The 11354-nt window shown below is 38.0% G+C and overlaps 1 protein-coding gene across 1 annotated transcript; it reads right to left on the bottom strand.

The window, feature by feature from the left end:
- Positions 1–428: 428 nt before the first annotated feature.
- LOC115210966 (protein C8orf37 homolog) lies at positions 429–11012 on the bottom strand. Its single transcript, XM_029779789.2, has 6 exons — positions 10696–11012; positions 8731–8803; positions 7733–7785; positions 5150–5215; positions 2576–2724; positions 429–615 (listed from the first exon to the last, which is right to left on the bottom strand). Exons 1-6 carry the CDS (start codon positions 10776–10778, stop codon positions 518–520), a joined length of 522 nt encoding a protein of 173 aa, XP_029635649.1. The 5' UTR covers positions 10779–11012; the 3' UTR covers positions 429–517.
- Between the last annotated feature and the right edge of the window lie 342 nt (positions 11013–11354).

Genomic DNA, 11354 nt, shown 5'->3' with positions numbered 1-11354 from the left:
TTCCCAGACCCTGGTCGAACCGACCAACCCATACCAGCATGGAAAACGGACGTTAAATGAAGATGATGATGTTACCATTTAGACCAATAGGGAATTATTAATAATATTAAAAGATATTGATATTTTCCATTCTTGACACAAGGCCACAATTTCATTGGGCAGGTGCATATACATACGCAAATCAATTGACTCTCAGTATATTACTGGTGCTTGTTTTATCCTCAGAATGTAAAGATATGTTACTAAATATCATGAGGTATCTTATCTGATACTCTCTCAGGGCTGCCAGCCACCATATATAATAAAGGCAAAAAATATATGTAATGATATAAATTACAGACATTCAATATCTATACTCCATCATGTTTTATATTCTGATAAGATTTAGAAAAAAAAAATGAAAAACAAAAAAAAAAAGGAAATTTTTAAACTGCTAACAAAGTTTTCATCAATTTTAATTACTACTGCCAATTAGTCTTGAATGAATGTTGTTTTTGATTGTTACAATCATAAATAATCAATGCTGACCACAAACCCATTTCGTCTCAAGTTGTTTCAAGAATGTCAACGTGTTTACTGTTTGCCAAGAGCACTGACAACAATAGGCTCTGGAACCTGTAGAGAAAATAAAATTAAGAAGTAATAATAATAATAATAAACATTGTGTACAGTGCTCAGGTGCACTACAACTCATCTAAAGTGCATATATAATCAGGTGTAGTGTCGACGGATTTCGGAAAGCATGAGGGCCTTAAAGGATGCAGTGTCATGGCAGTCAACAACTGACGCAGGCAGTTTATTCCATGCTTCAGCAACTCTGAGCGTGAAGAAATGTTTCCGAAAGTCATGGGAGCTGTGTTGTTTTCTGACTTTGTAGGCATGCCCACGCGCGTTAGACACATGGAGATCAAAAAGGTGTTCAGTGTTGTTATTGGTGAGGTGGTTGATAACTTTGTGGGTGTTTACCAAGTCCATCGCCAGACGCCGGAGCTTCAGTGAATCCATGCCCAGGGAAACAAGGCGCTCAGAATATGGTAGGTGTCTGATGGAGGGTATGCGTTTGGTTGCACGTCTCTGAACAGATTCCAGTAGGTCAATGTTCTGAGCAAGATAGGGGTTCCAATGGTTAGAATCATCAAATATTAACATCATAAACTCTCTCTTTTACTCTTTTACTTGTTTCACTCAATTGACTGCGGCCATGCTGGAGCACCGCCTTTAGTCGAGCAAATTTTCCCAGTCCTTTATTTTTTTTTTACGACTTTTTATTAATTCTGTTTTTCTTGGTTTCTTGTAATGTTTTCTATAACAATCCAAAGGTTCAATTCCACTGAGGTTAAATTTGCCTGTCATCTTTTCAGGGTCAGTGAAATAAGTACCGGTCAAGCACTAGCTCCGTCCCAAAAATTTCGGGCCTCGTGCATCTAGAGGAAAGATGTTAGGAGGTGAGCTGCTTCAGATTCAAACTATTCAACCCCTCCATTCAGAGTAAATATTTCAGTTCTTTAAAAAAAGAAGAAAAGAAAAAAAAGAGCAGTGATTCAGTTTAATATTATGCTTAAACTGAAGTGTATACAACCTGAATGAATGATTATATGGGAAGTTGCTTATATAAAATTGAAATAATATTCTGTACCCTTGTTTCTTTTCCTTTCTTTTTTTTAAATATATGGGCACAGGAATGGCTGTGTGGTAAGTAGCTTACTAACCAACCACATGGTTCCAGGTTCAGTCCCACTGTGTGGCACCTTGGGCAAGTGTCTTCTGCTATAGCCCCGGGCCGACCAATGCCTTGTGAGTAGATTTGGTAGACGGAAACTGAAAGAAGCCTGTCGTATATATGTATGTGTATATATATATATATATATGTGTGTGTGTATCCAGCCGTAGACACTCTGCCAGATCAGACTGGAGCCTGGAGCAGCCCCTGGCTTCCCAGACCCCGGTCGAACCGTCCAACCCATGCTAGCGCGGAAAACGGACGTTAAATGATGATGATGATGATGTGTGTGTGTGTGTCTGTGTTTGTACACCTAGCATTGCTTGACAACCGATGCTGGTGTGTTTACGTCCCTGTTACTTACCGGTTCAGCAAAAGAGACCAATAGAATAAGTACTGGGCTTACAAAGAATATGTCCCGGGGTCGATTTGCTTGACTAAAGGTGGTGCTCCAGCATGGCCACAGTCAAATGACTGAAAAGAGTAAAGAGTATATGTATTTAACTTCATACACATCTGTATTTGAGCTCAATGAAACCACATTTTGCTACTACAATCATAATATATATATAGATATACATACGATGGGTTTCTTTCAGTTTCCATCTACCAAATCCACTCACAAGGCTTTGGTCGGCCCGAGGCTATAGTAGAAGACACTTGCCTGGAACCATGAGGTTCATAAGCAAGCTACTTACCACACAGCCACTTCTACACCTATAAACACAACCACTTTAGAGTTGTTTTTTTTTGCAAAAGAAAAAATAACTGGATATCATAGCAATTCTTTTTTTTTTTTTTTGATAGTTTAAAAAAAAATCCAAAATCATAATAGATGAAAAAGATATTACAAACCATTTTGTGGCTTTAGTTTTGATCTTAGTTCTTTGAAATTGGGGAAGTTATTTCTCAAGAAAAGATAATCAAGTGAAGCAAGCCATGCAAAGTCTTCAAACCATAACACTTTCATGTCACAAGATGTGCAACGTAGTTTGTCACATGACCTTGAGTAAAAAGAATGAAATAATATTCTATAATCATCATCATCATTGTTATCATTTTCATATATAAGCTAACACCTTATTCACTGGACCAACAGTAATTAGTTACTATCATAATGTGCAGGTGGCACGTAAAAAGCACCCACTACACTCACGGAGTGGTTGGCGTTAGGAAGGGCATCCAGCCGTAGAAACACTGCCAGATCTGATGGCCTGATGCAGCCTTCCGGCTTCACAGACCCCAGTTGAACCGTCCAACCCATGCTAGCATGGAAAACGGACGCTAAACGATGATGATGATGATGATGATAATAACACCATTTTTAATACTCTGATGTTAAAATTCCATTTCTAAGTGTTCATACTTTTATAGTACAATCATAATATTCATGATGATCACCATCATTTAACATCCACTTTCCATGCTGGCATGGGTTGGATGGTTTGAGCAGAGTTGGCAAGCTGGAGAGCTGTACAAGGTTCTAGTCTGACTTGGCTTGATTTCTACAGCTGGGGGTTCTTCCTAATGCAACCACTTTACAGAGTATGTTGGGTGTTTTTTTGTTTTACATGTCACCATTGTAAATTATAAAAAAAGCTAGCAGTATCGCCCGGCGTTGCTCGGGTTTGTAAGGGAAATAACTATATAAGCATTTTTAGGGATGTAAAGTATAATAGCCATCTCAATATGGCTAACCACAAAGGGGGGTGTTACTGTAACTTTTTACGGTCTGAGATTTAATAATAAATTTTTAGAGAGTTACTTTCCTTATATATGCCAAAAATGCATTAAAAATGTGAAAAATTGATGGTAAATTTTTTTTTAAATCGTAGACTCATCGTAGACACGCACTAATACCCAGAAGGGCTCGATATGAATCACGACTATAAGATACCCGGTTTTGGTTAAACTGCACCGCAAAATGTGGGAGTAGTTAGGAATCTAAATCGTAGGAGACAGACAGCACACAACCTCACTTTTATATATAAAGATAATGAAATGCTTTTACTTTACATAGTTCATCTGTAGTCAAATGAAGGCTTACTTGAAATTAAAGAATGTCATTGTCATTATTATTATTATTTACAAGGGTATAGGTGATGTTCTAGATAGAAATAACTACAGGGGTATCAGACTGCTGGATCAGGTGATGAAAGTCACAGAGAGGGTCATAGCCCATCTCATTAGGGAGAGAGTTTGCTTAGATGCGATGCAGTTCAGTTTTGTGCCGGGTAGAAGCACCACTAATGCCATATTCCTGGTTCAACAACTGCAGGAGAAATACCTAGCTAAAGATAAACCCCTATACTTAGTTTTTGTGGACTTGGAGAAAGCCTTTGACAGGGTACCCCAATCCCTTATCTGGTGGGTGATGCGGAAACTGGGGATTGACAAATGGTTAATAAGGGCTGTACATAGAAGCCGTTAGTAAGATTAGGATTGGCAATGAGTATTGTGAAGAATTCCGAGTACACGTAGGGGTCCACCAAGGTTAAGCCCTCAGTCCCCTTTTATTCATCATAGTCCTCCAGGGAATAACAGAGAAATTCAACGGTAGAGAAGAAATCTGCTAGCGACCGCTTACAGAGATAAGAGGCAGATAAATTTTCTATCCACCAGTGCACAACCACGTGTAGATGGGGGACTTTCAGAAAATTCACAAGATCCGATTTTTCTGTCATAACTTCTGGTAAAATGGATATATACTGATTTTTTTTTTACGGAAACCCACATTTTGGTCAATATAAAGACCCTCACCCGGGAACAAAAAAAAAAATTAACCAGCCTGGCAGGTATTAATAAGTATGTGGAAGGCGAATATGAAAACAAAATGCACGCTGACGACCCTGGGGTGGGGAGGGGACTTTCGGAAAATTCACAAGATCCTATTTTTCCGTCATAACGTCCGTTAAAATGGATATATATTAATCTTTTTTTACGGAATCCCACGTTTTTGGTTATGGAGGATCCGATTCTGAAAAAATTTTTTCAAAAAATCGCATTTTTAAAGTGAGGCTATAGTAGAAGACACTTGCCCAAGGTGCCACGCAGTGGGACTGAACCAGGAACCGTGTGGTTAGTAAACAAGCTACTTACTACACAGCCACTCCTGCGCCTATACATTTTATACATATCCGTTTACCCGAATTTATGATGGAAAAAAATCGGATCTTGTAAATTTTCCGAAAGTCCCATCCCCCTTCCAGGATCGTCAGCACGCATTTTTTTTCACATTCGTTTTCCACACACTTGTTACCCCCCACTCCCCAGGCTAGTTATTTTTTTATTTTTTTTGTTCCCAGGTGAGGATCTTTATATTGACCTTTCATTATAACAAGACCTGTTTCAATAGGATTATGGATGAGGAATGAAACAAATTTTTGCAAGAATGAAAAATATCAAAGGAAAAAATGTCAGCATACATACAATTTTTTAGAGATGTTACCTAAACCACAGGGAAAGTGACTTCCAGCAAGGTAGATGGGGAAACATCTGTAAGACATAAAATATATTCAATGACACGGTCTCTTTTCAGAGTAGTATAATGTTATGTTCAAAATGTTCTAATCACAAATGAAACTATCAAGCCTAGCCATATGACCTGAATCAATATAATAGTTTTTAAAAATCTGTTTCGCTAGCTGCAATTATTTTAATAATAATAATAATAATGAAATTATTGTATACAGTGCTCAGGTGCACCACAACTTGTCAGAAAGTGCGTATAAAATATATGCAGTAATGTACTAATGTCTGGGAAGCGAACAATGTATGAGTCAGATACATGCTTGTGTGTGTATGGAGGGGAGAAAATCAGGTGTAGTGTTGGCGAATCTCAGGAAGCATGGAAGTTTTGAAGGATGCAGTGCTCCGACAACTAACAACTGATGCCAGCAGTCTGTTCCATGCTTCAGCAACTCTCAGCGTGAAAAAATGTTTCCTGAAGTCATGGGAGCTGTGCTGTTTTCTGACTTTGTAAATATATCCACGGGTGTTAGACGGGTGGAGTTTGAAAAGGTGCTCAGAGTTATTGTTTGTACGATGGTTGATAATTTTATGGGTGTCTGCCAAGTCAGCTGCCAGACGTCGGAGTTTCAATGTGTCCATGCCCAAGGAAGTAAGGCATTCAGGATATGGCAAATGCCTGATGGAGGGTATTCTCTTGGTTGCACGTCGCTGAACGGCTTCCAGACGATTGATATCCTGGACAAGTTAGGGGTTCCAGACCGGTGATACAAATTCCAGGTGAGGTCTTACCATAGCTATATAAAGCTGCAGATAGATAGTCGGCAAGCGGCTCACAAAGGATTTGGTGAGTGATGCCAAGGCACCCTCAGCCTTCTTGACAATTTTACCTAATACTGATGCACTGAAACAATTGTAGTGATTTGGAATAAAGCCTGTTGTTTGTATGTATACATATCTGTCATATATATATATATGTGTGTGTGTGTGTGTGTATTAAAGGGAATATATAAATGGGAGAGACACTAGTGGTACAAGATAAATGGCAGTTTGAAGATTAAGAAGAGTGTAGTTCGTGGACAGTGATAGAAATTATCAGTGGCAAGAGTGAGATGGGAAGGGAGTGACAACTCAGTATAAAAGGGGCAGTAATGGAAAAGGAGGAGATTAAATGAGGGAGGGTGCATTAAGTGCCAAAAGATTCACTTAGTCAAGCATCATAATATAGAAGGAGAGAGAAGCAGCAAGATATGGGTGGTAGTGTATGCACAGATCTAGGTTTTCTCCTTTCATGGGCAATATGGTATACTCAGTAGAAGAAAGGATGAGAGAGTACAGAACAGGAAAGAGGGATAGAGGAGGGTAACTTAGCAGGTACAAATAGGCAAAGGCTCAGCTGTAGATATATAATTAAAGGCGGCGAGCTGGCAGAAAGGTTAGCACGCCAGGCGAAATGCGTAGCCGTATTTCGTCTGTCGTTATATTCCTAGTTCAAATTCCGCCGAGGTTGACTTTGCCTTTAATCCTTTTGGGGTCGATTAAAGTACCAGGTACGCACTGGGGTCGATGTAATCGACTTAATCCCTTTGTCTGTCCTTGTTTGTGCCCTCTGTGTTTAGCCCCTTGTGGAGTAATAAAGAAATATATATATAATTATATATCCCCACCTTCATCCCTATCCCATCAGTTTAATCTATGTTTCCCCATCTTTTTCCATGCCAAACACAACTGAACCAACTCTGATTAGGGAGTATGAGGTAGTTTATACAACATGGAATCAGCTTAGCCTGTGCCCTGCTGACGTCCATCCCCTTCACCCTTCTGTGGACATCTGGTTCTATCAAAAGAAATGGGACATCATCCAGTGTAGCATGATCTTGGATGAGCTAGTGAGCCAAGTTGGCCAGCACTATCTGGCATGTTTCAGCTCAGCTTCTGAGCCTCACAGTGGTGCCAACATTCGTTCTGACACTCAGCTTGATAGTGACTGTATACAGTGTTTCCTTGAGGCTTGGCTTCCAGATCTGTGTGCCTCATGAATGCCGCTGCCAATCCACTGGACTCTTTTGAGCTCCACCCATTGTCATAATGCTAGCCACCTCCCATACCGTGCTGCCCTTAAGGAAGTCATAAAGTATGCCTAAACACCACAGACTTCCCTTCCCAGCCTGAGCCAGAGGGGCTAGACGAAAGGGACAGACTATGAAAGGCCTGATAGTATAACTTTCCCATTCATCTGGGATGCCACATGCTGTGACATCTCCTGTGGCAACTTGGCATGTTCAGCTATCAGCCTAGGCTTCGCTGCTTGTCAGGGTGAGAAAAGCAAACTGTCACAGTATTGGTCACTCTCTGATAGGTTAATGGTTGAGCCTGTGGCAATGAATTCACAGAACTGAAATATATATTTTGTTCATTTTGACAGCTAAACTTAATCATTAAAAAATTTCTGAGGAAATCTGTTCTTCCCTTTTTGTATACACTTGATTAATTTACAAATAAACTTTATTTGTTCATCATAAAAAAGAATTATGAATCACTCACTTGACTACCTCTTCCAGGGAATGTGGGTTGACAGCTTTTTGTTGTTTATCAGCCTATAATCAATAAAAGAATGGTTTGTAATTTTAAAATATTTATAGGGCAGAAGAGTAAAAGCTATGTTACACAAGTATTGAAGAGAAGTGCAGGAGACATTTTTCTTCTTAAACCAGTTTATCTTTAAAATTAGATATAATTTTTACTCTCAAATGAGTAGTTTGCAATAGAAAGGTATCCACTTGTACAAATAATGTATCTGAATCAACAGGTATTACAAATATGAATTTGCAGAACTATGTAACATGTTCCAGTACAGAAGAATGGATATAAAAACAGCCATTAAATGTGATGAAAAATATTTATTTCAGTATTTACGGCAGGTGATAAAATTATCAATTTTTTTTAAAATTTGTACCGGAGTTATAAAGCTAAGAAGAAAGATTTATAATGTTTAAAAGATATAAATAATTAAATTGAGTTATGTCCAAGTTGATTGGCTACAAGACAGTTCAGCCCATTCAGCTGTATGTAGTCTCCGTGTAAGCAGTATTAGCGTTGTACAAATGAGAAGTGTTTTGTTAAAGGTGCTTAGACTGGTAAACTATTTAAGGGGAATTTATTTTCTCCCCTTCTCAATACATCAAAATTTGGAGTTAAGTACTGGTTCAACAAACACTGGAGATTTGTGAAAAGAATAACTTAAAATTTAATCAATGACTGGTATAAAGCCTTTGTTATGTAATGTAATCTGATCTTCTTGATCTAGAATTAGTCATTTTAATAATTAAAGTATATCTTTTTTTTAGGTGTTCTATTAGAACAAATTATTAAAAAAAAAAATTAAAAATTAGAAGCCTGCATGTTAACTCAGTATTTTTATTATACAAATTATTCTTAACCCAAAGAAGAAGATTAAAGTTTGCTTTAAAAAAATGTGAAAGAAATAATGTTAGGAAGAGAGGAAGAGAATTTCTTTGTAGTAAACAACTTGTGTTACTAACCTTATAGTCTTTAATGTCATCAGTTTCAGCAAGTAAGTCATCTAGTTCATCCACAACAGAAATATTGGAAACACTGTCGTCAAAAGAAAATTTCTATTGATAGAAGAAACTTGCAAGCTTCATCTTTATCATTTTAACATCTATTTTTCAATACTATCATGGGTTAGATAGAATTTACTGAGGTAGCTTTTCTATGGCTAGAAAAGCTTTGTTACCACAAGCAAGGTAATATTTCTCTGTGGTTGAACATGCCCCTCCCTGGGCATGAATACATTGAAACTCCAACGTCTGGCAGCTGACTTGGCAGACAACCATAAAATTATCAACCATCTTACAAACAATAACTCTGAGCACCTTTTCAAACTCCACTCGTCTAACATCCGTGGACATATTTACAAAGTCAGAAAACAGCACAGCTCCCATGACTTTAGGAAACATTTTTTCACGCTGAGAGTTGCTGAAGCATGGAACAAACTGCCGGCATCGGTTGTTAGTTGTCGGAGCACTGCATCCTTCAAAACTTCCATGCTTCCTGAGATTCGCAAACACTACACCTGATTTTCTCCCTTCCATACACACACAAGCATCTATCTGGTTCATACACTGTTCACTTCCCAGACATTTGTACATTACTGCATATGTTTTATACACACTTTCTGACAAGTTGTGGTGCACCTGAGCACTGTATACAATAATTTTATTATTATTATTATTATTTTAAAAAATACTGATTGTGTGATGATGCACATGTACAACTATTGCACAATGTTAAGACATGGAAACACAAATACACAATCACACATACAGAGAAGAGAGTGATCTTTGAGAGAATGAAAACAAAGAGAGTATGAATATGGATATGGAACAGAATGATAAAAGTAAGTGGATGCCAGGGAAAGGAGCAATAGAAGAGAAAGTTATGTGCTAGTTAATGGTAAGAAAACTGAATAGAATAGCAGAATGAGCAATGTGATAGAACAGCGATAAAGATAGATTATGGTAACAAGGAATGAGTAGATTGGTAAGATTGAGAGTGGCAGATGTCAGTGAAGAGTCACATTTGTAGGGAGTGATGACTAGCAGAGGTAATATGATAAAGGAGTGTCAATAGAAGAAAAATAGTCTGATAAAAGAGTGATGGTGGAAAATCAAATCTGTTCCAACTCTTCAACATGGTGGCTTAGCGAAGGGGGAAGTTGATATGTGTTTGTAAAACATCTTTTTCTCTTGGCTTTATTGAGAAAATTCTATAGTTTGTAAGATATTTGTTGTTGTTTTTTTCTTCAATTTCTGCAATTTCAACCAATCACTGACGTCTATTGAGGTAAAAAAAAACATTCTGTGCTGTATGAATATGTCCCTCGTTTAAGAAACAGATTGGATTTATTTACATTTGCGAAGAAAAAAAGATACCCTTCCCCTAACCCTAAAACAGATTGAAATGCAATAGATCGATACTAGGGTCATAATTATGGGTGACAATTTCATATGACACCGCTAGAAAAAACTGCCGTTCAAACCGAAAAGATCCAAGAAAGGTATCTATATAGATCAGTGGTTTTCAACAAGGGTTCCGCCAGTACAGTCCAGGGGTTCCGCAAGAAGTTACAAAACTGCTAAAATCGGCAGTGATTTTTAAGTCTCCTGTGCAGATATGTGTGTATAAGACTATTAAATTATTGCACAGGGGTTCCTCGAGCCAGTGGAATGTTTCCTTGGGGTTCCGCTCCAGCAAAAAGTTTGAAAAGCACTGATATAGATAGATATAAAATGTGTATATGTACATGCTCACATAAGAAAGTAAATTTTCTTGTCAGTCGTCGGTTTTGAGTTATTTCCCTTATCTCATAATATCTTTTTCCTTGTTTTTAAACTTGTTTTCACTTATTCGATTTCAAAGAATCAATACAAAAAATATGATTCGTGGTGGATAAGATCACAAAAATATACACTCTGATCACTTACCGGCAATTTTGACGCTTAAATCGGGAATTGAAGGATTGCTCGGCTTCATTCAACAAATCGTCAATATCGTCGCCGTCGTCCATGTTGTTTACAGTTAGCAACAGCAGAAACGCAAAACACGGATTTTGATTGGAGGAAATAACTTTCTTATTTCGTCATTGTTGTATTGCTAACATTTAAAGTTCTCACATCTTGTTATTCCAGTATAACAAGCAATTATAGAGGCTGCAATGAATATTTAATGATTTTACATTAGAAATAACATGCTACACACGTTCAGTTACGTTTTATTATGCACACCCACTACCTGTTACTGCCATCTCTCTCTCTTTCTTTCTTTCTTTCTCTCTCTCTTACTCTCTCTCTCTCTCTCTCTCTCTTACTCTCTCTCTCTCTTTCACTCTCTCTCTTTGTCCCATCTCTGTCCCACCACTGTTGTCGAATACTGAAAGGTTAAGGTTTCAAAATCCCTCTAAGACATTTTTTGTTTCATTAGATTCTCTTTTTTCTCTTTTTTTCTCAGTCATTTGACTGCGGCCATGCTGGAGCACCGCCTTTAATCGAGCAACTCGACCCCGGGACTTATTCTTTGTAAGCCCAGTACTTATTCTATCGGTCTCTTTTGCCGAACCAGCATCGGTTGTCAAGCAATGCTAGGG

Source organism: Octopus sinensis, linkage group LG4 (assembly GCF_006345805.1).
Source record: "Octopus sinensis linkage group LG4, ASM634580v1, whole genome shotgun sequence".
Lineage (NCBI taxonomy): Eukaryota > Metazoa > Mollusca > Cephalopoda > Octopoda > Octopodidae > Octopus > Octopus sinensis.
Note: the sequence above shows the minus strand (reverse complement) of the source record. Positions and strands in the feature narration are given on the sequence as shown.